Source organism: Trypanosoma brucei, chromosome 7, assembly GCF_000002445.2.
Source record: "Trypanosoma brucei brucei TREU927 chromosome 7, complete sequence".
Taxonomy (NCBI): domain Eukaryota; phylum Euglenozoa; class Kinetoplastea; order Trypanosomatida; family Trypanosomatidae; genus Trypanosoma; species Trypanosoma brucei.
Window position 1 is genome coordinate 33,858 of NC_007280.1, and position 27,157 is coordinate 61,014.

The 27,157-nt window shown below is 45.9% G+C and overlaps 15 protein-coding genes across 15 annotated transcripts, besides 11 other annotated features; 12 read left to right on the forward strand and 3 right to left on the reverse strand.

Annotated features, from left to right (window-relative positions):
- Positions 1 to 27,157: part of a sequence feature (sequence corresponds to BAC RPCI93-8P12) that runs on past both edges of the window.
- Tb927.7.190 (thimet oligopeptidase A, putative) lies at positions 349 to 2,406 on the forward strand (the record flags this gene model as incomplete). The annotated part of the gene is made up of 1 exon (XM_840550.1): positions 349 to 2,406. One exon carries the CDS (start codon positions 349 to 351, stop codon positions 2,404 to 2,406), a length of 2,058 nt encoding a protein of 685 aa, XP_845643.1.
- Tb927.7.200 (hypothetical protein, conserved) lies at positions 2,794 to 4,410 on the forward strand (the record flags this gene model as incomplete). The annotated part of the gene is made up of 1 exon (XM_840551.1): positions 2,794 to 4,410. One exon carries the CDS (start codon positions 2,794 to 2,796, stop codon positions 4,408 to 4,410), a length of 1,617 nt encoding a protein of 538 aa, XP_845644.1.
- Positions 5,088 to 5,114: a microsatellite.
- Positions 5,752 to 5,804: a microsatellite.
- Tb927.7.210 (proline oxidase, putative) lies at positions 5,857 to 7,527 on the forward strand (the record flags this gene model as incomplete). Its single annotated transcript, XM_840552.1, has 1 exon — positions 5,857 to 7,527. The coding sequence occupies one exon, from the start codon at positions 5,857 to 5,859 to the stop codon at positions 7,525 to 7,527; it is 1,671 nt and encodes a 556-aa protein (XP_845645.1).
- Positions 7,824 to 7,852: a sequence feature (AT_rich).
- Positions 8,071 to 9,291, forward strand: Tb927.7.220 (CDP-diacylglycerol synthetase, putative; the record flags this gene model as incomplete). Its single annotated transcript, XM_840553.1, has 1 exon — positions 8,071 to 9,291. One exon carries the CDS (start codon positions 8,071 to 8,073, stop codon positions 9,289 to 9,291), a length of 1,221 nt encoding a protein of 406 aa, XP_845646.1.
- Tb927.7.230 (40S ribosomal protein S33, putative) lies at positions 9,536 to 9,847 on the forward strand (the record flags this gene model as incomplete). Its single annotated transcript, XM_840554.1, has 1 exon — positions 9,536 to 9,847. The coding sequence occupies one exon, from the start codon at positions 9,536 to 9,538 to the stop codon at positions 9,845 to 9,847; it is 312 nt and encodes a 103-aa protein (XP_845647.1).
- On the forward strand, positions 10,062 to 10,373 carry Tb927.7.240 (40S ribosomal protein S33, putative; the record flags this gene model as incomplete). Its single annotated transcript, XM_840555.1, has 1 exon — positions 10,062 to 10,373. The coding sequence occupies one exon, from the start codon at positions 10,062 to 10,064 to the stop codon at positions 10,371 to 10,373; it is 312 nt and encodes a 103-aa protein (XP_845648.1).
- Positions 11,376 to 13,130, forward strand: Tb927.7.250 (hypothetical protein, conserved; the record flags this gene model as incomplete). The annotated part of the gene is made up of 1 exon (XM_840556.1): positions 11,376 to 13,130. The coding sequence occupies one exon, from the start codon at positions 11,376 to 11,378 to the stop codon at positions 13,128 to 13,130; it is 1,755 nt and encodes a 584-aa protein (XP_845649.1).
- Positions 13,329 to 13,853, forward strand: Tb927.7.260 (hypothetical protein, conserved; the record flags this gene model as incomplete). The annotated part of the gene is made up of 1 exon (XM_840557.1): positions 13,329 to 13,853. One exon carries the CDS (start codon positions 13,329 to 13,331, stop codon positions 13,851 to 13,853), a length of 525 nt encoding a protein of 174 aa, XP_845650.1.
- On the forward strand, positions 14,104 to 15,216 carry Tb927.7.270 (ribosome biogenesis protein, putative; the record flags this gene model as incomplete). Its single annotated transcript, XM_840558.1, has 1 exon — positions 14,104 to 15,216. One exon carries the CDS (start codon positions 14,104 to 14,106, stop codon positions 15,214 to 15,216), a length of 1,113 nt encoding a protein of 370 aa, XP_845651.1.
- On the forward strand, positions 15,780 to 16,457 carry Tb927.7.280 (cyclophilin-type peptidyl-prolyl cis-trans isomerase, putative; the record flags this gene model as incomplete). Its single annotated transcript, XM_840559.1, has 1 exon — positions 15,780 to 16,457. The coding sequence occupies one exon, from the start codon at positions 15,780 to 15,782 to the stop codon at positions 16,455 to 16,457; it is 678 nt and encodes a 225-aa protein (XP_845652.1).
- Positions 16,781 to 18,394, forward strand: Tb927.7.290 (leucine-rich repeat protein (LRRP), putative; the record flags this gene model as incomplete). Its single annotated transcript, XM_840560.1, has 1 exon — positions 16,781 to 18,394. One exon carries the CDS (start codon positions 16,781 to 16,783, stop codon positions 18,392 to 18,394), a length of 1,614 nt encoding a protein of 537 aa, XP_845653.1.
- Positions 19,055 to 19,131: a sequence feature (CT-rich).
- Positions 19,507 to 19,553: a sequence feature (T-rich).
- Positions 20,414 to 20,436: a microsatellite.
- Positions 20,645 to 21,748, forward strand: Tb927.7.300 (UDP-Gal or UDP-GlcNAc-dependent glycosyltransferase, putative; the record flags this gene model as incomplete). The annotated part of the gene is made up of 1 exon (XM_840561.1): positions 20,645 to 21,748. One exon carries the CDS (start codon positions 20,645 to 20,647, stop codon positions 21,746 to 21,748), a length of 1,104 nt encoding a protein of 367 aa, XP_845654.1.
- Positions 22,670 to 22,690: a sequence feature (AT_rich).
- Positions 23,155 to 23,176: a sequence feature (AT_rich).
- Positions 23,516 to 23,539: a microsatellite.
- Positions 23,696 to 24,583, reverse strand: Tb927.7.310 (hypothetical protein, conserved; the record flags this gene model as incomplete). The annotated part of the gene is made up of 1 exon (XM_840562.1): positions 23,696 to 24,583. The coding sequence occupies one exon, from the start codon at positions 24,581 to 24,583 to the stop codon at positions 23,696 to 23,698; it is 888 nt and encodes a 295-aa protein (XP_845655.1).
- On the reverse strand, positions 25,677 to 26,219 carry Tb927.7.320 (hypothetical protein, conserved; the record flags this gene model as incomplete). Its single annotated transcript, XM_840563.1, has 1 exon — positions 25,677 to 26,219. The coding sequence occupies one exon, from the start codon at positions 26,217 to 26,219 to the stop codon at positions 25,677 to 25,679; it is 543 nt and encodes a 180-aa protein (XP_845656.1).
- Positions 26,086 to 26,108: a microsatellite.
- On the reverse strand, positions 26,518 to 27,099 carry Tb927.7.330 (hypothetical protein; the record flags this gene model as incomplete). Its single annotated transcript, XM_840564.1, has 1 exon — positions 26,518 to 27,099. One exon carries the CDS (start codon positions 27,097 to 27,099, stop codon positions 26,518 to 26,520), a length of 582 nt encoding a protein of 193 aa, XP_845657.1.

Sequence of the window (27,157 nt, forward strand, 5' to 3'; positions counted from 1 at the left end):
TGTGCCAGCTGCTGTGCTGGACGCTACCGTGCCGTGACGGTCCCCATTTTGTTACTAGTGTCGTTAGTTTTTCTTTGACGACTCTCAGTTGCTTTACCGGCGTGAATAATAAGGCTATGTGGATGGTGCGGCGGCCTTTTTTTTGGTTGGAGCAGACACGGCGTGTTTCTTCGCATGTGTTCTTGTTTAGTCTCCTCTTGGGATTTGTTGATCGGTTCTTTTCTTTCACCTGTTTCCTGTTTCATACTTTTATTAACATACCAACTTGATCCCACCACTTTTTGGCGTGCATGTGTGCGTTTGTACTACTTTGTTCCAAAGAATTATACACACTTATCTAAGGGGCTGATGACGTCGAGACTGTTTGCGGATATCGTTGATGCAAGCAAATGTGCTAAGTTTTTCCCTAAGACCCCTTCTGCGGTTCAAGAGGTCGCAGCTGAGGCAAAGAGGAGGGCACTGGAGAAACTTGAAAGAATTTATTCCCTTTCCAGTGCGTCTCGAACATTCTTAAATACGGCCTCTGTAGCAGACGTTGCTGCGGCGGAGATTGGCGTGTCAGCTTCTTTGCTTTCCGTTGCGATGAACGTTTCTCCTGACGAGGCCACACGGCAGGAAGCGAAACAGCAAATGGTTGATCTACAATCGTTTTCAATTGATCACTTTGAATCAAACAAGCGTCTTTTTGAATCACTTAAAGCCGTTTCTCAGAGTAATGCATACAGGGATGAATATGTAAATGGCGGGCGGGACAGGGAGTATTCATATTGGCTCGATGAGGAACTTAAGGGTTACAAGCGAAAAGGAATGGAGCTACCGGACAGCGAATTGGAGAAAGTTGTGTCGCTTCAAAAGGAACTTTCATCTTTATGTACAACTTTTTCTCGGAACATAAGTGAGGACAAAAGCGAGATTGTTGTCTCAGCTGAGGAGTTGGCAGGAGTACCTGAAAACGTTATAAGTGGTCTCAGTAAGACTAAGGATGGATTGTTTGTCTTAAAAATGGATTATCCGACCCTTTTTTCAGTGATGAAAAATTGTGAAGTCGCCTCTACTCGTCGGGAAATGTCGCGTGCCGCGAGCAACAAGGCTTATCCTGAAAATTTATGTGTTCTCAGAGAGATTGTCACGAAGCGGCAGAAACTGGCGGAGCTTCTCAAATTTTCTTCCTTCAGCGAACTTAATCTTGACGACAAGATGGTCAAATCTCCTGAGGCAGCGCGAGCATTTATCGATGACCTCGTCCCGCGCTTGCAGGAGAAGTGGAAATCGGAGCTTGAGCTAATACTAAGAAATTTACACAGCAGCTGTGCTCTGACTGAAGATGGAAGGCTCAGGGACTATGATGTGCCGTTTATGATTAATCAGGTTAAAAAATTCAAATTCAACGTCAGTGAGACGGATCTTCAGGAGTACTTTCCTCTTGACACAACCGTGAAAGGACTCTTTGATATATATGAAAGATTTTTTGATGTTACCTTTACCCGCGTTGATAACGGTGACGAGCTTTGGCATAAGGACGCGTTTACGCTTCATGTGTTAAACAATAAAACAAAGGACACACTGGGCCATGTGGTGCTTGATTTATTTCCTCGTGAGGGTAAATTTTCACACGCCTGTTGTATCTCTGTTGTTCCTCCCGTTTTGTTGGAGGGCTCTGAGAGCAAGTTTTCTCCTGCGTTATCCGTGGTTCTTGCCAATTTCCCTGCACCGTCCGCCGAACGTCCGTCTCTTTTTCTTCATGATGATGTGGTTACCTTTTTCCATGAGTTTGGACACGCTATTCATTCTCTCTTTGGACGGAGTAAAATGGCTACGTTTGCGGGTACCCGCGTGAAGAGGGACTTCGTCGAACTTCCATCGCAGATGCTTGAAGAATGGGTTTGGGAAGTTGATATTCTCAGGAATATATCTTGCCATTACAAAACAAAAGAGAAGTTACCTACTGAACTTGTTGAATCAAAGGTTAACACCCGAAATACTTTCAGTGGTCGGGATTCCCTAAGACAACTGGAGTTTGCTTCGTATTCTCTGGAGTTGTTCAGTGCCCCATTTGCCAGAGTGAAGGACATAAAGGAGATGGACACTTCTGCACTTATGGCTGACATTCGCAGCCGAATAAATCCACACATTAAGTATGATGATGAAACTCACTTTGAATGCAGTTTCGGCCACCTTACCGGCTACGGAGCTGGATACTACGGTTACATGTGGTCCAAGGTGTTTGCTCTTGATGTGTATGACTTTATCAAGAATAATGGGGGCTTATTGAACCCTGCCGTAGGGGAGAGATATGTTTCTGAAATAATTGGTGTGGGAGGTGGAAAAGATCCAAGTGAGATGCTGAGAAACTTCCTCGGGAGAGAACCAAGCAGCGACGCTTTTTTCAAAAGCCTTGGTGTATAAAACGTCGAAGCCTGATGGCAGACTATTTTTACATTTTTTTTTTCTTAATACCTGTCTACTTCCTTTTATTTTCAAGTATCAATCTGTCTGAATGTTGTAATGAACTTCTTTCTCCTCCTCCCAAGCATGAAGATTATCGCTGGCATGTGTAGGATATATAAACTTCTATCGAACAGGAAATGTCCGTACACATATTTTTAATTTCCCCCGGAGTAACAAATACGTAATGACAGGGAAGTTGGTGGGAGAGCGCGAGTGGTCGATATGTAGACGCCTTTACATGGTGTTACTCTACATATGTGTATATACGTATATATTTATACGCGGGTACATTCTCATCTTTTTTCTACTTATACAATTAAGGTGGCGTTGATTTGAAGAGTAGTCATGCCGGTAGGCTGGTCCTCTTCCTCTTCTTCATCGGATGAGGAACTTCGTATGAGGCTGATGGCTAACTTGAGGGAGAGACGTGTTTGTGGGAGAGCGGGCCCTTCTGCACCCTCTCGTTTTGTCATGTACAACGGTGATAGTATAGTAGTAAAATGTGGAACTGTATTTTGCCCGTTGAGGAAAAGGTACTTTCATTTACAAGCAGTGAAACGAAACCCAGCAGCATATTTTGGAGACGGTACTCTAAGGAGATACGAGCGTAGCTCCCTGTCGTTGGATTCAATCTATCTAATTGACGCCTCAAAGGAAAGGAATATAAACAACCAATCTAGGCGGGTGAACCTTCTCCAGTCAGTTGATATCGGGTTTTATATATATGACAGCCAGAGCATGTCTTGTAATTCTAGTTGCGTGAAGAATTCGAGTTCGAAAGTTTGCACGGATTTTCGTTACGAGAGGGTGACGAGACCCGAAAACTTTATGAGATCCGTAAGCTCCCCAGAAGTGTTACGGACTCAAAGTTGTTCCTGGGTGCCTGTGCCATATCAAATACACCCTTCATGTAGTGTGGAGAGTTACGCCCCTGGGAGGTTTGCCTTCTTTGAGAGGGGAACTCAGCACTGTCTAAGTATGGTGGAAAATGATACTGTGACTCACCATCAAATTGATTCAATAGATAGTGGCGGCTCTGCTGTAGGATTTTACGTCAGGGGAAGAGTGGTTGTGATATTACAGGGAAAGTTTGTTCGTTGCCTGACGTGGGACCCCGACAATTCGTTTATCTCCCCCAAATGTGTGTTTACTGCCAACTTGAATGCGGTATTTTCTTGCCCGATATTTGCTTCTTTACCAGGTGATGCCGAAGAAGCGTGTATCATATTTGGAACCGGTCGGAGTATTTTCAGTGTTGCAGTGCCGAAGGAAGACTCACCCCTACTGAAGAAGTTATGCGCTTTTAGTGTAACGCCTCTTTCCTCACTGGAAACATTTTCGTTTGGACGCAAGGACAATACTCTGCTTCTATGTGGAATGAGGAACGGGACAATTCAGGTTCTTCCACTTTGTGATCCCAATCCACGGGGGGTCAGCGGCGTAGCGCCACGCCACGACAAGGCTTGTGTATCTTATGTTCGGCGCATAGAAAACACGTTTAACTTCGTTTCCGTGGGTAGCAACGGTGAAATAAAGTTGTGGGATTTGAGATATATGCATGTTAACACACCTGTTGGTCAAATGGGTTGTGATGTTGCTGCTTCAAGATATTGTGGGTCCGAAGCCGTATTCATGGATGACATCGCGTGCGTTACATCTGCCAACGGGCACATTTCTTGCCTAAATGCAAGGAAATGGGCCCATATCGGCCGATTACAACGAATTGCTGGAGGTAATAGGCGATTGCACATCATTGAGAGTTCTTGTGGTTATGATCTGCTGGACGCTGACGAACTGGGAACGGTGAGTCATGCACTGCCTGTTACATACTCCTCTTATGGAATGCAAACTGATATGCCCTTATCAAAAGTTATTTATCTTTACCGTGTTGCAGCGTCACTTTCCCCCTCCTTTCATTGCTTTCAATTCCTGTCCGTATGCGTACTAATTCGCAATGTTTAGTGGCATCACTGAAGTGCCGCCCATTTAGTCCTTTCGAAAATGTGCCCCTTTCGAGTGCTTTATTCGCCAGACAGCTCGTAACACGCCGAACAGTCAACGGCGACACTCTATCGTGCTTTCCGTAATATCTGAGAGTTGTACCGTTTGCATCGAGCTACCGAGTGTTTTATAGACTGCGAGCGTCAACTAATTACAAGCTCATTTTTGTGTACGGCCTCTTGTTTTTGCTTGCAACAGCAGGTGCGCGATGAAGGAACGTTTGGTGTAATAACCCTGGCATCCTAAGCAATAAGGGACTCCGACTCCGATGTCGTCTCTGTGTTGCTGCACTGCGTGATTTGTCGAAGTGTTACGGCTGACTCATCCGGTGACTCGGGTGGAGGTTGACATCGACGAAACATGTTGCTAATTTTATTTTTGAAGGTCCAGTGCGTACGTACTGTTGGAACTATCCAATTTTCCCTTGTGAGGGCTATGTTTTTGCTGTTGCATCGTAGTACGCGACGAAAAGAAGTAGTGATTCACTTTAATTTTACGTGTACGCGGCACCTCTGTACACTGTGGATTCCTCTCCTTACACATTGTTTGAAAATGTAACCTTGGCGTCTCCTAATTTTTTTTTTTAAACAGAGATACAATGTGTGTGGCACCATGTTATTGTTGGAGGAATACCCCCTTGTGTGTGTGTGTGTGTGTGTGTGTGTCTTGCGTAAAAACGCGGACGCTTATTGTTTTTTCTCATTAATATCTTTCATTACAACTACGGTTGACTATATTGGCATTTCCTTTACTCTTTTATTGGACGATAATGGTCCGAAGATTTCTCGAACTGAATGTGCGTACATCCTCTCGCTTAAGTGGGCGGTTAAAAACTATACCTGAAAGCACTATTTGTTTCCAAAGGCGGTGTCGCCGCAAGGTATGCAGGTTCACTCACTATGCTGATGTTAACTCTCCATACTTTCATTAAGTACATATTAGTATCGTTTATTGGTGAGAGATTTCTTTGTATCTTGGAATTTATTTATTTATTTGCCCAGCGTCACCTGCACTCGTGATTTTGAGTTTATTTTTTAAAAAAATTCGCTTCTTCACCTGTTTTTCCTGCTTTGAGCGTTTATGTATCGTTTGTTTTGAAATCAAATGGTGCCGCGGCGGTTTGTCGAAGAGCACATGAAGGCATCCCGTGGATGCTCTGGGTTTTCTATGTTGTGCCACAAAGCATTGAAGGTCTTACGTTATACATTTTTCTCTCATTTGGACCATGGGCAGCAGTGGGGCGCAGTGGAGTTTGTTATGTGGCACAAAGGTGGTATAGCTCCGGATGGTCTAACATTCAACTTATTATTATTATTATTATTATTATTATTATTATTATTATTATTATTATTATTCTAACCTCATTCATTGTGTCTGCTACAAAACCTTAGAGTAATTTAAGCTATCATGTTTCGCCTCCTGTGCCGACGCTCCGCCGCGAATGTAAAAATGCAAGACGCCAGTCTCCGCACCATGACAAAAGTGGATTTCTCGGACCCATCCATATTTCGTCAGAAATCTCTGTGGTGGTTGTTGCGCGCACTCTTTGTGCTCCGCATTTGCAAGTTTGAATTCATTTCCAACAATTCTGTGGCTCTTATGAAGCGTGCTGAGGCAATTTTTGGACCCTTTTTGACCTATAACACACTTGTGAAGGGGACAGTGTACGGCCACTTTTGTGCTGGCGAGTCCGATCGTGAAGTCAAGAACACCGTCAAATCGCTTGAAAATTTGGGTATTGGATCTGTTCTTGACTATGCCGCTGAAGCTGAAGCTGAGGGTTTCGCACCCTCCCCAGGTATTGCAGAAGCGCCGAACTTGTCTATGGCAAGTCTTGTCAACAACACATCCGTTACCTATCTGCCTCACAAGCAAGCCTTTGACGAAAACATGAAACTATACGTAATGTGTGTTTTACATGCCGCACTACATAAACCGGAGGGTGGCGTTGGATTGGCTGCTGTTAAGGTGACAGGCATGTGTGATCCACAGCTTCTCGCCCGCGTCTCGGCAATCCTGCACTCCGTTCACCGTGACTGGATAGAATACTTTACGGAGGAGCAACCACCACCAGTGGAGGAGTGTAATGTTGTGATGGGAACAAAAACGGAGCACAAGCGATATATTACGCGTGACCAAGTGCGGAAGGGACTCACAAAATTGGCCTCTTCGCAAAAATACACAGAAGATGAGATCAATGCCGTCTTACAAGTTCTCGATCCAAATAATGAAGGAAAAACAAACTACTACAAGTTTAAAACGGTTGTGTCTGAGGCCGTACTTGCACTGGATCCCACACCAGTGCAGAAGATAATTATCGACAAACTTCCAAAACTTACTACAGAGGAGCGCGAACTATGGCGCCATTTGCACTGGAGGTTGTCAGTCATTGTTCGGACTGCGAAGGACTTGCGGGTGCGAGTTTTGTTTGACGCCGAGCAAACGTTTTATCAACTTGCCATTGATAATATTGTGTTGCAGTTTCAGCGCCAGTTCAATAAAAAGGAGGCTATAGTTTATAACACATATCAATGCTATTTGACTTACACCGAAGACCGTGTTTTCAATGACTTAACCCGAGCAGAGCTCGAGGGGTGGGTTTGGGGAGGGAAAATTGTTCGAGGTGCCTACATGAGGCAGGAGAGGGAGACAGCAGAAAAATACCATTACAAAAGCCCCATTTGGCCAACGTACGAGGAAACTAACGCGTGCTACAAAGCTGTGGCTGAGCGAATACTAAGAGAGATAGCCCGGTTACCTGAAACACGTTTTGAGGCCCTGTTCGGAACTCACAATCAAAAATCACTTGAAGAAATAACTGAGGCTGTTCTTCAACTTCCTCCTGTTAAAGGTTATGTGGCATTTGCCCAATTGTATGGCATGTCGGACAACTTGACAATTCCGCTTAAGAGAGCCGGTTTTCCAGTTTTTAAATATGTTCCGTACGGACCTGTCAAAGAGACTGTTCACTACCTGGGAAGGCGTGCTATGGAGAATGCGTCAATTTTATCGAATGGGGGTAGCCGGGAAGTGCGGTTGATGAGGAAAGAGCTTAGGCGTCGCGTCTTTTGGATGTGAAGTAAATTGACGCGATTTAGGGATATTGCTCCGTTTAAGTGTATGATTACCGCACCCCGATTATGGGAAGGTATCAACTTGGTGGCGAGTGTAAGATTGCGCAACTGCACCATCTTTATGCTGTAAAGGGTTATTGACTTAAAGGTTCTTTATGTGTGCGTAGATAGTTGTTTTTAAATGATTTTTTTTTGTTAACGAACGTACCCTATCTAGTTTAAAAACGGCGCAATTTTTTTTTTACTCCTTTATTTTTTTTTTTTTGTACTTCCACGTTTTCGTAAGACGCATTTCTCCTCTATTTTTCTATTATTATTATTATTTTTTACCCTTAACCTTGTTGGGAGCGTAGATAGCTATTTGGTTGATTAAAGACGCATTAGCGTTTTCCTCATATATATTTTTTATTGGGCCAGATGATCTGTTATTGTGCGCTTTGGGCACACCACCAGTACCGTCGAGGGGAGTGCAAATCTTCTTCAACTTTTCTACACTTAACCATTCCCACTTTTTTCTGACCTTGCATTTTTCAGTGAAAGCTTCTAGATGAAAAGCAAGTCCAGCAAGCAGGTTCTTTTGCCCCTTCAGGGGAACATTTCTCCATCCGCTGAATCGCCAAGGCCCGGCTCACTGATGACAACTGAGGGAAGGACTCGCAACTACAAGGACCTTATAAATAGGACAGTGTTCTCATTGATCATGGCGTACTTCTTTCTTGGACTCGTTTCCATTGGTGCAGAAGCCATTATTTTCCTCCTTATCATCATTTTGTGCTTGATGTTTCATGAAGTCAGCAGGATCAATCAACGGGAGAGAAAGAACAAGCAGCTGCCATCAGTTTTCATAATGAAAGTATGGTTTCTTTGCACTACTATGTTTTCCATGACAGCGTATAGCATACGTGACCCCTTGGTAGCAACATACCCAGGCGCTATGAGGTATTACAGGAATGCCTGGATGATCGCATTTGGTTTTCCACTCGTTGGGATGGTGGGTTTTGTGCTGTCGCTTCGCAAGGGGATGTATCGCTACCAGTTCATGCAACTCGCGGCGATTGTAATGACTCTGTTGTATGTCACTGCTCAAGGGTACGCCCAAATATCAAATGTAATGCGAGGAATGCTTTGGTTCGTTCTTCCAATAAGTTGTGTTATAAACAATGACACCTGGGCATATATTTTTGGTAAACTTTTTGGGAGAACGAAGTTGCTGGCCCTCTCTCCCAAAAAGACTGTGGAGGGCTTCGTTGGGGCTTTCGTTTTTACCATCATATGGTCTTTTTGGTTCGCCGGATTCCTCAGCTATTTTCCCCACATGTACTGCGCTAAAACTGACTTCCACTCAGCATTCCACTGTGAGAAGGATCCTCTATTTGTAAAGCGAGATGTCCCCATGCCTGCGTTTGTGCAAGCGTTGACTTTCAACAGGTTGACAACCATCAGGTGCGCCAGGGTGCAGCAACATGCACTTGTTTTTGCTGCGTTCGCATCCCTTATTGCGCCATTTGGTGGGTTTTTCGCCAGCGGACTGAAACGAGCATTTAAAATGAAAGATTTTGGTGACCTGATACCCGGACACGGGGGAATAACAGACCGGATGGACTGCCAAGGCATCATGGGTTTTTTCACCTGGGTGTACTTACAGTCATACGTTTACCGTGATGAGAATTGCCCTTCATGGCATACGATCAGTAGTTGCGCCCTTCAACTACCCGAGGAGCAACGGCGTTCACTATTGTCGACTCTTAATAGGTCTCTCACAGAATAGTCCATGTTGGAAGGGCACGAGTAATAAAACGGAGCACGGCGACCTGTCATGGTTAGCGTTTAGAATTGCTGCGAGCGAGCATGTTACCATAGTTGTAAGAAGCTGCTACCTGTATTGGTCTTTGCCGTTATATCGTATGCATTTGTATACACCATTGTTTTCAAGTAAACTTGTACCTCTCCCCTATTTTTTTTTCTTTTCAAATTTCTACCACACATGCACTTCATACTATTCTTTTTAAATTATGTGTAGCTCTGTAGCCATGGCCGAGGTAGCAACAGCCGCCACGACAGCAGCGACGAAGAAGGACAAGAAAGCCCCTCAGGAGGAGGTTGTCGTGCAGCAGACGGATCAGGCACAAGTTGGTGTAATCATCAAAGTGCTGGGCCGCACTGGTTCCCGTGGTAACGTGACTCAGGTTCGCGTTCGCCTCATGGCGGAGGAGGGATCACCGGAAGCTAATCGCACGATTGTGCGCAACGTAAAGGGTCCGTGCAAGGAGGGTGACATGCTTTCTCTGATGGAAACGGAACGTGAAGCGCGCCGGCTACGCTGAGTAATGGTTTAATTCTACATCTCTTTAATGTGACTCGTTTTTCCCTTACTGAGCATATTTTAGGTTATTTGTGAGTACTTTCCATTATATTGAGTAATTTCGTGCCATGCCCTACATACAATAACCGTTTTTGGTTAAACTTGTACCTCTCCCCTATTTTTTTTTCTTTTCAAATTTCTACCACACATGCACTTCATACTATTCTTTTTAAATTATGTGTAGCTCTGTAGCCATGGCCGAGGTAGCAACAGCCGCCACGACAGCAGCGACGAAGAAGGACAAGAAAGCCCCTCAGGAGGAGGTTGTCGTGCAGCAGACGGATCAGGCACAAGTTGGTGTAATCATCAAAGTGCTGGGCCGCACTGGTTCCCGTGGTAACGTGACTCAGGTTCGCGTTCGCCTCATGGCGGAGGAGGGATCACCGGAAGCTAATCGCACGATTGTGCGCAACGTAAAGGGTCCGTGCAAGGAGGGTGACATGCTTTCTCTGATGGAAACGGAACGTGAAGCGCGCCGGCTACGCTGAGTAATGGTTTCATTCTACATCTCTTTAATGTGACCTTTCTCCTTTTCTCTTTTTTCTGTGATCCGTGACTAACTTTGTTTACTTTTCTGATTGAGATGGCTGGTGCTCCCTTCCCCCCTGTGTTCTTGCTATTTCCCTCCCTTTCGGTTCTCTATCTTCTTATTTGGTGACATGTGCCGCCGCGTAAGGATTCATGTTACGGTGGGAATGATTGCATATATTCTTCTTCCCAAGCGGTAGGTAAAAACGCCGAAGCTTTGGGGGAGACCAAGGCACGCGGTTAAAATGTAAGGAGTTGTAAGGAATGAATTTGATCGGCTTGACTCGTACATCTGTAACGAGCATATTCTCCTCCCTCACCTAATTGTTGGAGACACAAAGGGGGGGGGGGAATTTGATTGGCTGTGAGTTGAAAATGATGAAGCACAAGACAAAGTTTTCCATATTTTAGGGTGCGGGAACGTGCGGTGGATCGATTCTAGCGAAGCCTTAAAGAGGACACCGGACTCAATACTGTAGATTTTTATGATCAATACGACAGCTGAAGCTTATCGTGAGGGATGTTTTTTTTTTTTTGTGGTCTTAACTCTTAACTCCCAAAGCGATACCTCTACGGTAGTTTAGGAGGGTCAGCGACTCGAGAAAGACCACTCCACTTCTGTCATGCAACTGATCATTTGAAGGTGCTGTGGAGTGTCGTTGAGTTGCCGTCTGTCTTCACATTGAATCAAGTGTCTTTTGTTTTCCTGATATGATTGTGCTTACGGATCGTCAGTGAGCAGGAAGTAACAGGGATTTCCCAGCTTGTTTCTGCTCGGCATGGGGTCAGCGAGTTGCTCCAAAGTAGTGGCAGACGTGTTAGGCGTAAGCATTGTGACGGTGCGTGGGTGTTCTCTTCTCTGTCCCTTTTATTACTTTTGAGTCAAGTGGTTTATTTGTTGTGTCGGGATCTGGTTCTCCGCCATATAATATTCAGTGTCTTTTTTCTCTCTCTTTTCGAAGATGCAGAAACAGCGTATCACTTTCGATGCTGCGTACAAATTTACCTTGTGGTATTCGCTGCTTTGTGAGGCGCAGAGGGATCGTGCGAAGTCTGTGGAGCGAGCCCGTCATGGCTCACATGTGAGAGATGTGGCTTCTGTACTCGTGAGGGCATCTTTACCTCGGCGAGCATATAAGAGTTGCTGCTTAGCCGGTGTGTGTGACCGCGACTCTCTAACACACAAAGCAGTGCATTTTGGAAGACCCGAGGTGCACATCACTCATGGCGAGCGTGACGATGTGTACCACTGCCTCGCTCACTCAACGGCATGCATTGGTCGCTCTGTTGACTTGTGCGTTAAGAACTACTGCTCTGCAGCACCGCTATCTGGCGACTGTTATGGTGGTTTGCGCTGCATAATTCAACATTTGCAATTGCGAAGCTTAACCTTTTCTAGCATTACCAGCCTTCATGATGCGCAGCAAGTTGTCAACACGCTTAGCGCCGCGGTTAGATGCGGCTTGAGGTGGCTGACGCGGCTTAGCATCGGGGGCATTCCCTTGTATGCGGATTTAGGGCCTCTACTGTACTCCCTGAGAGAAACAGATGCGATAACGGAGCTACGGCTTGAGGAGTGCGGCATTGAGAATGTTGATGGCTTGGGGCACTACTTGAAGTCGTCCAAAAAGTTGCAAAAGCTTTCGTTGCGTGGGAACCAAGGGATCTGTGGGGATATGAAGTCTTTGGCCGTTGCAGTCTCTTTGTGTTCGTCACTGCAATCTTTCGACGCAGGGTTATGCCGTTTGAATGACACTCATCTAAGTGAATTTCTTCTTGGGTTGGACAACTTTCTTAAGCGAAGCTGCTTTTCACTGGATATGTCTAGCAACGTGCTGACCAAGACATGTTTTTTGTGTTTCCTAGAGGCACCACTGGCCTTTCGCAGGGAAGTCACTCAACTTGACATCAGTGGGCATAATTTTAACGGTGCAGGTGATGGTGCTGCCGCCATGCTGTTGGAACTTCCCGCGCTCCGTGGGGTTGTGTTTGACCGTTGCGACATCGGGTCCCGAGATGTCCAGCGGCTCGTCCGGGTTTTCACTCGAAAGGATCGCACTTGGAGTTGCCTGTCATTTCGAGGGAGCGCATTGACTTTGAACGATATGAAACGGTTGGTAATGACAACATTTGCTGAACGGTCGCGTCTTTGTATAGGAGGTAATAATATTGGCGGTGGTATCCAGAAGTTGTGTCTGAATATTGTGCTTCCTTTTTTATGCGAGTTGGACCTCTCCTTGTGTGATATTGGTGACACTGGTGTACTACAGCTCGCTAACAGCATCGAGAAGGCGCAGCCTGTCCCACTGCGTTCATTGCGGTTAGACAACAACGGAATCGGCGGTGAAGGCGTGAGGGGCCGTGGCGGTCTTCAGTTTCTCGGCAGGGCGCTGAGATCAAGCTATAGCCCATGTCTTGAGGTGCTTTCTCTTGCACATAATAAACTTTCGCTAAAGCCACTGTTAACACTTGTGGAGCAGGTTTCATCAACTCTACGCGAGTTGTGCATTTCATACACGCCCATAGCTAGCGATAGTTGCGAGATGGCGGATCTCGTTGGGCGCATAATGCGTCGTCAAAAAGGGAGTCATGCATTTGACGAATTGGATGTATGGGCGCTGCGCTCTACTGATCTTGATAGCAGTTGCGGTAGCGAAGCAACGTCATGGTTGGAGAGGCAGAGGGCTGTTCGTGTAATCATGGAAGCAAGGGTGTAACCAGTGGATGTAACACCTCATCGTTCTTTATCACTTTATACTTGTCCCGCAGTAGCCGCTTACCTTTGCAAGAAAGTATCACATCAGCTTTGCGTGTGGCATAACCACTTTTTCGATTATCTTCTTTTTTAAAATCCAAACTTGTCCCTCTCTCGATTTCGTTTTCAACTCTTTTTATGCCGTGTAGTGCGTTGTGCAATGACGGAGCGTTCACCGGCGCTTGTACCCGCAGTGTCCCTCTTGCGGGAGGAGTTGCAGCTCCTAAACGGTGTTGTTGAGGGCCAGGCGAGAAGCCGTGTGTATCGGCACCATATTTTCTTCCGCAAGGCCAGTTTTTTGCGCTCAGCTTTGAGGAATGCGCTACCGCAATTTGCGCGACGTGCTGCAGATCCCACTGACTTAAGGACTGTGGCAGGTCGGTTACTTACGTTGACTATTAGGTGTGCGGAGAGTGCGACACTCGAATTAAGTGCATCTCATATTGACACAGTTTCTGTTGCTCTCCTACTTTTGGCAATTACATCACGAATTGGGTGCGTACTTTGTGTTGTTTTGGGTCGGAAACCAGAAACTTTTGGAAAACTGCATTTTATCGGCTCAAAGTTTGGTGTGAAGTATAAAAGGTCTCGTTCAGAAGCGGAGTTGGCTGAAGAAACAATTGGAGTTGCCACTCCTATTAGGCGGCGCACGATTGGTGGGGTTATTGAAGCAGTCATAAAGTGAAATACACCGCAAATTTTCCCACTCCCCAACGTGTGAACATTGTTTACTTATGTCTAGCGTCGCGCTGCTTCTTCCCCTCTGTTCCAAGCCCAGCTACGCAATGCGAATACACTCGGTACATCCCTCAAGTCTTCACTGTATTGCGATTTTTTCCCCCTTCGCTGCTTTTCATCACCTCGTCGCCCTGTTGTTTGTCCTTTATTGCTACCTTTTCAAGTCTTCCTTCTTCTTCCATCAGAGTAGGTTCGCGATGTCCTCTATCGGTGGCTTCAAGCGCCGTGCGCCCAAGTCGCTAAAAACACGCCGTGCTTTGAAGAAATATGACCCGAAGGTTGTGGAGAACCCGAAGAAGATTCTATTTTTAAGGGGGACGAAGACGAGCAGCGTTGTTAACGATGCAATTGTCGACCTCACAGCCGTGACGAAGCCGTATAACAAGCGTTTACAGAAACGTAACGCTTTTTATCCCTTCGATGGACGCGAGCACCTGGAGTTCCTCGGTTTTAAGAACGACTGCTCATTGTTTTGTTTTGGTAACGACAGCAAAAAGCGACCTCACAACCTCGTAATCGGTCGCCATTTCGATTTCCACATTCTTGACATGTTAGAGCTGGGCATCATCGCTGCGGACAGAATGGAAATGCCGCGGGACGAAGCGATTGATCTCGCGTCACTAGGCGGAAAACCCTTTTTTGTGTTCGAAGGAAGTGAATTTGTGTCTGACCCCACATTCGTACGACTGAAGAACCTCCTCATTGATTTTTTTCGCGGTAGCAGTGAAACGGAAATAAACCTGGATGGATATGACCGCGTGTTGTCCTTTTCTCTGAGGTCGGCCAATGGTGGGGACGTTTGTGTGCCGCCGGCGACAGATTGTTATGGCACTGGGAAGCAACAACAGGAAAAGGGGAACACTATTTTGTGCATGCGGCACTATGCACTGCACAAACCGTCCACAGCTGCTGGGATTCCGAGGAACTTTGGCGCAAATATCCGACTGTTAGACATTGGACCAAATTTCGATTTTATTCTCCGCCGCGCATCCTTTGCTACACCCGCAGAATTCAAGGTCTCAACCAAACTACCCAAGGAGGTTTTGGCCACATTACGTTCCACGGCGGCTAACGTAAGCGCAGATCCACTAAATAACCTCCGAGGACAACTACACGTTGGTAAACAGGACGTCCAGCAGCTCAATCTTCGGCGGTTTAAAGCACATAAAAGGTCAGCTCGCTCTGCAACTGAAGGAGAGAATGATACGCAGCAGAGGGAAGAAGCGGAGGGTGAACCGATGGTAAAACGTCACCGGCGTAGGCGAGGCAATGAAAATGAGGATGACATAAACCCCGATAGGGATATTTGATGGAGAGAAGTGTAATTCGTTTAAACAGTGAGACTTAAGGCACTCTGTAAGTTTATAAAAATTAGGTGACGGAAAAGCGCGGGGAGCGAGTTCAAGAAAGTAAAGGGAAGAGGAAAGCGAATGTCTTTGGAGTGTAAAGGGAACAGTGGCAAGTACACGAAAACACGGAGTGACGGCGAATGGTTCTCATTCGTCTGGCAAGCCACTTTTTTTTTTTTACGTGTGTCATTTCCACCGCTTTTTCCCCTTTGAGGGGGAAAAATAACACCGTGGACTGAAGTATCAATGCAAGAAACTTCCATGGAGTACAGTTTTTTTTCTCGAGTTTTTCCTCTTATATCCTTGAACTAACCCTCTGTCTCCGCGTGGAGGGGCTGGTTTTTATATCGTTTCTGTGATTTTATACATCCGCCGAAGATGTAATTGCGAATAGGAGCGGAATGTTGTGCTCTCCAATTTTTCCGCCCCCTCATTCCTTAAAAAGAAAAAAAAAAGGGTGAATTAGGTTGCAGTGGTTCATAGGGTAGACGGCAATCCAAAGGCAGGACCCACTGCATAGAGATATGCCCCTTCGGTTCACCTCTGCATTTTTGCTCGGTGGCGCCATGAATGTGTTTGTGGGTGGTGCCGCCTACGCTGCCAGTAAAGCGTACACAAGCCCTTATCCGCAGAATCCAAAGAATTCCGTTGTTTATTTTGATACAGCCGTGCAAGATGGTCATACATGGTTTGGCACCGCATCCACATCACCCGTGGGGCGCATAGAAATGGAGTTATTCGATGACACGGTCCCCATCACAGCCCGCAACTTTCGTGAACTCTGCCGTGGGTACACCAAAGCGACACCGGAAGGGAAACCATTGCACTTCAAGGGTTCGATTTTCCATCGTATCATTCCTGATTTTATGATTCAAGGTGGAGATATCACAAAAGCTAACGGAACCGGCGGTTGCTCCATCTATGGTGTGCGCTTCAAAGATGAGTCTTTTGAGGCGAAAGCGGGCCGGCATTGTGGTCCTGGTATTTTGTCAATGGCCAATGCTGGTCGAAACACCAACGGCTCTCAGTTTTTCATTTGTACCGTGCCGTGCCCGTGGCTTGATGGGAAGCATGTGGTGTTCGGGCAGGTGCTCCGTGGGTTTGATCACGTGAGGTTAATTGAGGGACATGGCACACCGCATGGGAAACCAACCAAAACGGTTATTATTTCTGACAGCGGAGTGCTGAAGGAACCGGCGTAGGTGTGTGTTTGTATGGGAAAACGTTATCGCTCATTTAGGCGGCTGCTGGTGCACAAACTTTGTGCGGGCGGTGGCCTTTATTTGTATAGCGGGATCACATTAAACTTCATCGGCTGGTGCTCGTATCGGTTGTGACGCGTCTTAAGAGGTAAGATACGTATGAATATGTAAATATCCTCTCGTAAAAGTTTGTGCCTTTTTGATGAACGTGCTTCAGTTAAGGTATAACACTGTTTTCTCACCGTATTTGCTACCGTTTTTGTCTCTTTTATCAATTTAGGCAACTTCCTTGTTGGTGAATTAATCATTACTGAGCTGGGACGATGCCAAATGCTATTGGCCTGCATTGCATGAGTCGAATGCGTGAACTGCATCTAAGTGGTTCCTGCGTCACAGACAGGCATTTATGTAATGTTGGTGTTGGAAAATGCCTTGTGAGATTATCAATCGAGTCATGCACAAATTTGACAGATGTGTCCCTTCTTACGGCTGTTGAAACGCTGGAGGAAGTCAGGCTTGACGGCTGCAAGAATGTAGTGAAGGGTATTAATGAATTTGGCCGCATGCCGTACCTTCGTGTGTTAATTTTGAAAGAAACGAGTGTTACAGATCGATGTCTGCGTGGGTTCGCCAGTAGCCGCAGCCTTGTGAAGCTCTTCATTGAGTCCTGCTCGCAGCCAACAGATGTGTCCCCCATTTCTGCTGTTGAAACGCTGGAGGAAGTCAGGCTTGACGGCTGCAAGAATGTAGTGAAGGGCATTAATGAATTTGGCCGCATGCCGTACCTTCGTGTGCTCATCTTAAGAGAGGTTGGCGTTACAGATCGATGTCTCCGTGGGCTCAGTTGCTGCCGCAGCCTTGTCGAACTTGCCCTCGAATACTGTTTACAACTAACAGACGTGTCACCTATTTCGATGCTTGAGACTCTGCAGAAAGTTCGTTTTGATGGATGTAAGAATGTGGTAAAGGGTTTCGGAGAACTTGGCAGGGTCCCTTACCTTCAAACGCTTTCCTTGAATGAAACGAATGTGGATGATAGAGCCCTTTTCACACTTCGGGCCACTGGCAGTTTGGTCGAGCTCTCACTTGAATCGTGCCCGCAACTCACTGATGTGACACACCTTTCCATGATTGACACGCTGCAAAAGATCGTTCTTGAGGGGTGCGCAAATGTGGCGAAAGGTGTAGGGCTCTTGGGTAGGCTTCCTGCGCTCCGTGAACTTTATGCTGGTGCAACTTCTATTGCGGATACGTCCATTTCTGCGCTCTCCCGCAGCGGAACACTTACAAAGATTGATGTTAAGTTCTGTCAGGGGCTTACGGACGTCTCGCCGCTTGTAGATATGAAACTTCTTGAGGAAATCAATCTTGAGGGGTGCAAAAATGTCGAACACGGCCTACCATGTTTGGAAAAGCTGAATTTGTTACGTGTACTCCACTTGACGGAAACACAAATGACTGATGACTACTTACGCGGCCTTTGCGCCAGTTGCAGCATTGTCGTGCTCGACGTCAGTTTGTGTGACCAATTAGTGGACATGTCTCCCCTTGCAAGTATTGAAACGCTTGAAGTTTTAAGGGCCAACAATTGCAAAAGTGTGGTGCGAGGTGTCGGTGCACTCGGTGGGCTTCGGGCACTACGTGAGTTGGGCTTAAAAGCAACTATGATCAAAAATAAGTCTCTCTGTGGTCTCGGGCAAAGTCGTACTCTTGTCCAGATTGATCTAGAGGCATGCGAGCGCTTGACAGATGTCACTCCGCTATCGCAAATAAGAACGTTGGAGGTTGTCAATCTTAATGGGTGTAAAAACGTAGTTAGTGGTTTGAAATCAATGGCAGTGATGCCGCGGTTGCGCCTGCTGCATCTTATGGATGTGGAATTGGGCAGCGATGTCTTAGATGAACTAAAGTCAATGAACGTATGGGTTAATAAATAAAGCGAAAGTGGCATCCATGTACATAGGCATACATGTATGGATACACGGATGCACGGGCATCCATAATAATTCTTCATTAGCCGACGGTGAGTGATCGCTACCTTTCTTTTCACTTTCTGTACTAATAAATAAGCAGTTTTGGGTTCACTTTCTTATGTTCTTATTTTTTTTTTTTTTGCCTTCTCGTTTTATTATTACCAAATGTGGCGTACGAAATATCAGCATTATGTTCGTTTATCTTTTTTTTCTTTTGTTGTTGTTCCTCCCGCATGTTCACTGCAATCAGTGTGCGCGGTTGCCACTCTTTTGCCTTGTATACGCGCATGTGCATGTACATATGCTTGTCTGTCTGATAATGCTGCAGCGGTGTTTTTTTTTCTTCTCCCCTTCACGCTCAAATTTCCTCGTCATTGCCGCTGCAGTTTCACCTCCCTTTTTTTTCCCCCTTTAATTTCAATTTTACACCTCCCCCTTTTTTTCTTTCCATCTTTTTTGAGAATTTGTTTCGCGTCTCGTCGTCTTCCGAGCGTGTCTGCGGGTTTGTTATTTTGATTACCCGCACATCTTCCACTGAACAGCCGTGTATTTGAGTGAATGTGTAGCGAATGAAGAGGAGAGGGACAACAAAAAACCAAATGAACGATTTGCGCTTTGTCTCGTTTCCATTTTTTTCCCCCCCTTTTTTTTTACTTCCGTCCATCTCTCCCCTTTCCCTTCCCTTCTTTTTTTTTTTGTTCGACTCGGTTTGTTGGTGTGTGTTCCAATCTTTCCAGTGGTGATGAAAAAAGAATTTATCCGATTGTTGTGCGTTCCCCTCCCGTTTCTATTGCTTTTCCAACAGACCGTATTTGCACACACACGCACACACAACACTTTCAACGGTTGTTATATGCCAAATGCCGGATTTTATGCAACGGAGGGATCGCGTCACGAACCGAACTCACAAAAGCGAAAGAAAAAAAAAAGTGTGACGGGTGGAGGAGGAATTCGGTCTGTAAGTGTTCTTTAATATTACCTACAGCCATCTGCAGTTTGGGAGCGGTGGTGCAAATAATGTTAAATATTTTTGTAAACTCCACTGCTTGTGTTTGATGTTGCCTACCATGTGGACACCTTTTTCTTTTTCTTTTTCCTTTTCTTTTCTTCTCTCTCTCTTTCTGCTTTCATGTTGTGGGGACCGGGTTTATGTACTCGTGATCTTGTCGAAGCCGTTTGTAAATTAGTTTCAATATGATCGACAATTTCCAAGTGATATGTGCCGTGTCTTGGCTGTAACCGTTGGGGCACATGCTTCAGTGCGTTGCCAAAAAAAAAAGGGGGAGGGGAGGTATTTGATGATTTACATCGTCTCATGGATTCTCACGTTTTCCCTCCTTCTTTTGGAAGTGGATGATTAATTCCATTGATTAATTCCATTTGTAGTTACGTTGTAGCGTCTCATTAAGAAGCGCAGTGGGGTTTGACTTTACCGGTTGCAACCGCAAAATGCAGGATTGTTAGTGAGGAGGTTGTCATTTGAGAAAAAAAAAGGGAGAGAAAATATGTTGCATGCGCTTTCGCGTGTCGGTTGCTCAGTTGTTTGGTTACGGCACATTCCCTTGCGGTGGTCGTAAAACCCATAAGGTGTCAAACGTGTCTTTATATGAAATACGAGTGACAAGGAAAAAAAATAAATAAAATGTGCGAGTGATGGAAATTCCACGCTGCAAAATCGCGCACCTCCGTTCCGCAGAGTATCCGCAAAATGCGACTCCAGTGTGTAATGAAGTTGTTGAAATGCGTATAATTGTGGTTACTCGTTGTCCTCTGTTGAACCATCACATATAAATCCCATCAAATTCTTTAGGAATCATCTCTGAGGGACATTAACTCATTGTTGTATGTTTTGATGATGTGGAGGGATTTCGCTTGAAGAGGGAAGTGAGCGATTTTACGGGTTGCTGCAGTTTTTGTTTATAGCCTTGCCGCTCTATTCGCGGTTGGGTGGGTTGCGGGGACGGTACTCACATATCTTTCTTTTTTTTATTTTTATTTTTATTTTTCTTCCGTATTTTCGTATCGCCGCTTCATTTCCGTGAGTAGCGAAGTGAAGTTGATGACAAGTAACACTTTTCAATGTTCTTTTTTTCCCCCCACCCTTTGGTTGTTTGTTGAGTTTCCTTCAACACTATTAGTTAAGTGCCTTTACCAACAGATTTATATAGGTCATAAAGGTATTTGGCTTTTAAAGTGCGTAGGGAAAGAAAAATAATGGTGTGGAGTGGGCATAAATACAAGAGACTATTGCCTCTGTGTTTACTGACATTGTTATGGTTTTTGTCCCTTTCACGGTTCCGTCGTGTTGAAGTACCAAAACAGCGTGAGAACATACAACACAGTTTTGAGCCGACACTTACCACACTTAACGAGGAAGACCTTCAATCTGTCCAATTTATTCCTCAGGCTACGGTGGATGTGTTGAGGCGACGGGATTTTTTTGTTGCAGTTGGATTCTTATCGCCTGATAACAACGAGAGACGGAGACGACGTTATTTACTTCGCTTAACATCTTTTCAGTACCCGGGGGTGGCAACGAAGAGCAATAATTTCAGTGGTGAGTTGATGATTGCTTTTATATTAGCCCGTCATCCGGACCACAATTACACATTTTCCGCCAAATTGAAGGAGGAAGCGTGGCATTGGAATGATATAATTTCGCTTCCCATGGATGAAGGGAAAGTTTCAACCAACAAAACAACGGGAGATGGCACTCATTGGGGTCCCGCAACAGAAATTGGAATGAGTCGCAAAGTGTTTCATTGGTATGATTTTGCGCTTCGGTTCTTTCGTAATGTAACTTACATTTCAAAGGCGGATGACGATGCTTTTCTTCACGTACCGCAGTTCCTTGCAGATTTGCACACTTTACCGCGGCGTCGTGTTTATTGGGGGTACATGAAACCAATGACTGTAAAGGATCCCTTTTATTTTGCAGCTGGCATCTTGTACACATTGTCGCGGGATGTGAGTGAGGCTTTCGTGGCTTACGAACCGCTCCGTAAAATAATTCGAGTACCATACAGTAAAGAGCGAGAAATGGAATTTAAACCTTTGATATTGGAAAATGAGGATATTATGGTGGCCCGAGTGATCTCTTATCTAAGGTTGGATAATCTGAGGTATTATGTGGAGTCCTGCTGTCGTTTCAATGATCTCAACTACGGATTTTGCAGTGGTGTGCGTGACACTTCTGTTATCATACATGGAGTTAAAGAGGGCCAGTACGCAGATATTGTGAATCGACTCGGCAAACATCGTACAGTTGCAAACCCATTTTACCGCGGGTACTTGGGATGGCACGCCTCGTGCACATGAAAAGCGGAATAAAAATAAATCAAGATATAAACAAACAACACCCGTTTCTTTTGGCAAATGGTCATCGTTCCCCTCCCCCCTTTTTTTTTGGGGGGGGGCGCACACAACCTTTCTTTGATGTCCCTTCGTGGGGATGCTTCAAAATACGCGGCAACAATTGGGGAGTGGTATGCTCCAGATTTAATGGAGGAGTGGGGGTGGAGGGCCGTGTTTTTATCCCCGGACTGCGCGTTGTGATGAGACAACACCTTCCTTTCTTTTTTTTTATTTCGTTTTGCCATGAGAAGCTGTCGGTGAGTTTGAGCCATGCGAGAGGGATTTGGAGCCACAAACACCAAATTTAACGACGCGCTCTCCTCTCCGTTCATTTGATGGCTTTTGCGTGCCTTCAGAAAGTTGAAAATTTAATGAGTCCCCGCACCCCCCTGCCCCGTTTTTCTTGCGCGACATCTGCTTTTTAAATTTATTATTTCCCCTTCTTTTGTTTGTCTGTTTTTTTTAAATTTTATTCAAAGGGTTTTAATATTTATTTCCCACCCTGTCGTTACGAACTGGCATATTCCGTTGCGTGTTTGAAATGCGGGTGGGAGCGGCTTGTTGGCACCGTATTATTTTCCCCCCCTCCCTCTTTTATTTTCTTTGGGATGCGTCCGCAATTCCCCTCAGCAACGCATCACATGTGTGGGAATGCGGCGGTCGGTTGCTCACAAATGCGTTGAGGGAAAAATTAAATTGTGCTGCACGTTTTTTTTTCATACAAAAAAACAAAAAGAAGGTGTCAGGCGGGGCAAAGTCAGTTGGTTCATTTGGGCGCGCAACTCCGCGGTGAAAAGGCGGAGATGGACGCACACCAAAATATGCGGCGACAACCGCCATTATTGGCTTGATTAGTTGTGTGACTGGCGAAGCTGAGTGGGGAGCAAAAATTTAAATATATATTTTGACCTTTGAGAGGCGATGCGGAATTCCGGATTTCCACATTATTTCCCCACCCCCCACCGTACCGAAAACTTTATGGGATTTGGGCTCAAGAAAGCGATTGGAATGCGCGTAGTTGAAGCACCGCCTCAAGGAAGCGCCGCGTCTGATGTTTGTGGTCTCTTTTTTTTTTATTTTTTAATGGGAACGGAAGAATCCAACGCAGGGCGCAGGACAGGATAATAATAATAATAATGGATTTGTGTTTGTTTGAAATACCGCAGAAGTGTGGTGGCGTGAGAACCTACAAATTATGGAACCCTTGAGGGCACTTAATTATTTTTTTTTCCTCCTCGGCACCGCGTTGCCGACATTTAAACCAGCCGTTGGAGAGCGGAACAAAACCAAATTAAAAAGTGGCATTTAACCATCCGCAGCCTTCCACTAATCACCGGAGCCATGCGAGTTTTTATTGTCGGGATTAATCCAAAAAATAAATAAATAAAATATGATGCCAAAAATTTGCGTAGCGGCGTAAACGTTTTTCATTTTTTCCCTCTTCTCAATCCAACGCGGGTGGCGACAGTCGCCATTTCCGTTTCCTTCCGGTACTTTACGCATTAATTCCATGAAAAAATGCGGTGGCCGGGTCATGCGACGACGTGGCCCAAATAAATTCCCCCGCCGCTGCGCCTTCATGTTGTGAAAAAAAAAATCCGTATGCTTCGCGGGGTCCCTCACCTTTTGTCTCCGCCCCTCTTCCGAAAAAAAAAAAGAAAAAATGAGGATAAAAAGTATAAATATGAATAAAACCAGAGCAGTGCACCAGTTATTTTCTCTTTCCTTTGGATATATATATATATATATATATATGAGTCATGAAGGTTTCGGTAAAGCTTAACAACCGTTTTTTCCCTACTTTTTCACCCACGGGGCAGAGGCAAAGTTCCTTACAAAACAGCTGCGGCTGCGGGTGTCAAGAAAATAAGGAGGAAAATATGTTCGTCCGCTGAATGTTTTTTTTTTCAATTATTTTTTTGTCACATGCGTCCGCTTCTGCAACGCCGCTTCCATGGCTGCACACCATTCTTTCAGCGGTCCTTCGTGAAGAGCGCTCCGAAGTCTCGGATGGGCGTCAATAATACGCGTCAGGCCATACATTTCCACATCTGCAATATCCGGTTCCTTCCCGCCGTGAAGTTGGTGGCAACCGCCGGAAAGGCGCGTAGCAAAACCGGACAACTCCGCAGCGAGCCAAGCGGAAGGGTCCCTTTGAAGAGAATTTTCCATTGAGGGAAATCCGCTTGTGGCCGATTCTTCAGCTGCAAACCGGGGGGCGACTTTATATTTTGCTAAAGCGTAAAGGGCAGTGGCACCAACCACGTGAAAGATCGGATTTTGGTAGTAGTAATGGGATGGGGTTACGTGTGGATATGTGGTGTACGCATCTCTCCAAGTGCTGTTAATTGCTAAGAAACCTGCCGCTTGAAACCGCTCCATCATCCATTTCCGTGTCTCCATAATGCGCGGGTCACTCAACTGCTTCGTGAATCCCAGTGGCGCTGAAATCGCTGCAATGATGTGTTGAGAATCCGCCACGTACGCCACACTTTTTTCCGCCGCGTGCGGATTGTTTGGATCAGCGACCGCCTCCAGCCCGATCTGTGGGACTTGTACAAAACGTTGGTCCGGAAACCCTTTTGTCGTGAGCGGGCCAACTTCAACAATTTCAAATGGCACGAGATGGTAACGAAGCAGCCACTCAACCCTCTCACAATACGGGCATCCCTTCATGCGGTATAACGTCATATTAAAATCCCGTCCGGAGGGGGAAACTCCTTTTTTTCGCTCAGGACGGTTGGGCCACGGCCGGTGTGATGCATCGAAGGCTTCGGATAAAAGTACGGAATCCTGCATTGCGTTAAATTCATCAGCGGAAATCCGTGCCGGTGTTCTGCTTCCAGTTGCGTTCCGTTGGCCACCAAATAGGGAAACCAAACCAGCTCCCAGGACACCGCCTGCTGATGCATAGACAAACCGGGCAGATGGCCACCGCATTCCCCGCCGTTTCAGGGCTGCAGCTAACCAAAAAAAAATTGAAAGCAAATAACGCTACGGCGCTTGCAACGCGCCCCGACAGACACACAGAGAAGTTGAAAGGCAAACGAGGAAGGAGAAAATAACGCTGAGAAAAAAAACATGGAAGCAACCAAACATTCAATAGCAGCTTTAGTGGGCATGGACGGGTACTCGTTCGAACACGTGATGCCATCCCGGTGGGGGAAAAGCATTCTTTTGAGTGTATGTGTGTGTAGGTGGGAGGGAGGGGACTAACATGAGTACCGTGACGTTAAAATTGAAACAGAGGAACAAATAGGACATTATAATAGAAGAAACTAACTAACTGCGGCCGAAGCCCTCGTCTTTGTTTTACGAAATAATAATAATAGAGATAGCTACAAGTAACAAAGAGAAGGAGGAAAAAATAAAATATGCGGCAACGCGCCCAAACTCCGCTGCCACCACCTATGCACCGGGCGTATCGCCTTCCCTTCCACATCTCCGCATAGCCATCACATTTACTAGACAAAGCAAACAATGTATGGAAATAACGTAAAACCTAACGAGTGCTGTCGGAGGCGTGCAACCGGAGGAAGATGAGAAAAGGAAGGACGCATTCCCATTTCATTTTTTCCCGCATGTACGGGGGAAACGACCATCAAGCGGTACATCCTTCCTTGGGTTCGCAATCTCCTCTTGATGACACCTAAAGGGAAAACATTCCGAGAGCCGTCATCCTTTCCGTTCCCTTTTCTTTCCCTCCCTTTTCTATCAAACCATTTCCAACGCGTATTGCCACCATTTGCTCACCTAAAAATATTCACCAACATCTCAGGTGTCTTTTGCATCGTGCGGCAACGCATCGGCTCCAAGAAATGATGGAAATGACACCCGGTGCAACCGCCTCGCAGCCTCCGTGGCGATTGCTGAATTGCCGGGCCCAAAACCGCTAAATCACGCGACTCTCCGGGGTTACATTTGCCATATCCGGGACGGGGTTTGTGGGGTTCATACGGTGCACTGCTATGGCATTACACGCCCCAAAAAGCGATATGTTTGCACTGTTTTTGGCATAACTCACCTGAATCATGCGGTTCGCCAGCATCTTGTATCGGTTGTGAAGGGTGAAGATGGCCGTATCCGCCTCCTCCACGTTGGAGTATGTGACGAATGCTGCACCTTTACTCCTGTTTTGTGAGTCACGGAGAATATGAATGTGCTCCACCGTACCGTATGCGCTGAAGAGATCATACAGGCGTTTTTCGTCTGTTTCAAAGGGAAGTTGGCCCACAAACAACTTCGCTGCGGTCGGGCTCGCCTGATGGGTGCTTTCGGCGTCGAACTGTCTTCCAAGTGTCTGTTGTTGTTGTTGTTGCTGTTGGTGGCGCCGCGGCTGCTTCAAGGGGAAAGAGTATGTTGCCTTCTGCTGAAGTGGGGCATTAATACCTTCAGTTCCCCACGATCTGGTGCTCGGATGGCCACTGGTATACATGTTGCGTGTTTTTTTAGGTGCGCGCTTCAACCTTACAAGAACAAGAATGGAGTTCGGGATAATGGTTGAGGGCTCAGGTTGACGAAGAGCTTGTCGAGGAGGGATTAGTGTAGGGCGGCATTCCACTCATTTTTTTAAAAATAAAAGAACATAGAGGACTGGGTAATATGCATTTTTCAAACAACACCAAAAGACACAAATTACAATAACAGGGGTTGTACTATACCACGTTGTTGCGATAGATTTCCCCCCCCCCCAAATTGAAGGGATTAATGCGAAGGAGGGCAGTGACTGCTCGCTACAGTTTTGAGATGGCCGCACGTCGGGTTTTGTTTGGTGATTTCGTGTCGTTGAAAACTTTAGTGTGGTCGGCTCTGGCGCATAAAACTGTTTTCCCATTTTGTTCCTGTCGCACCTCGGCGCTAAGGGAGCAAATCCGGCGACCCGACCGCAGGAGACGACTCACCAAAATAAAAGGACGCTCTGAAAGAAGGGGTCGCACGAAATCAATCGTTAGAGAAACGGAGACATGTTTCATTTTCACTAGAAGAGCCAAATGTGCAGATGTTAGTGCATCAATAAGGAATGACAAGACCCCTTGATCCACGTACACGTCGCCTGTTTTATTGAGGGAATCATGTGATGCGAGCGTTTTACTCGCTTTCATGGGCCACTCAACAACTGATCCGTTTAAATCAGATGCATCGCCTCCAAGAGACGTGCTGGCAGCCATTGCGCCGCTACCAACAAATGTCATACGTACATCCTTCACATTCAAACTTGCATGGCGGAGCGCGACATCTCTCGTGCATTGCGTAGTTGCAGCGAAGAAGTCCTCGATTCGGCGCTCAGTACTTGGGCTTATTTCGTTGTAGTCCATGCTTATTTCTTTTTGTTTTTTCTTCCTAATGATTCTTTTTTCCCTTCCCCTCCCCCTA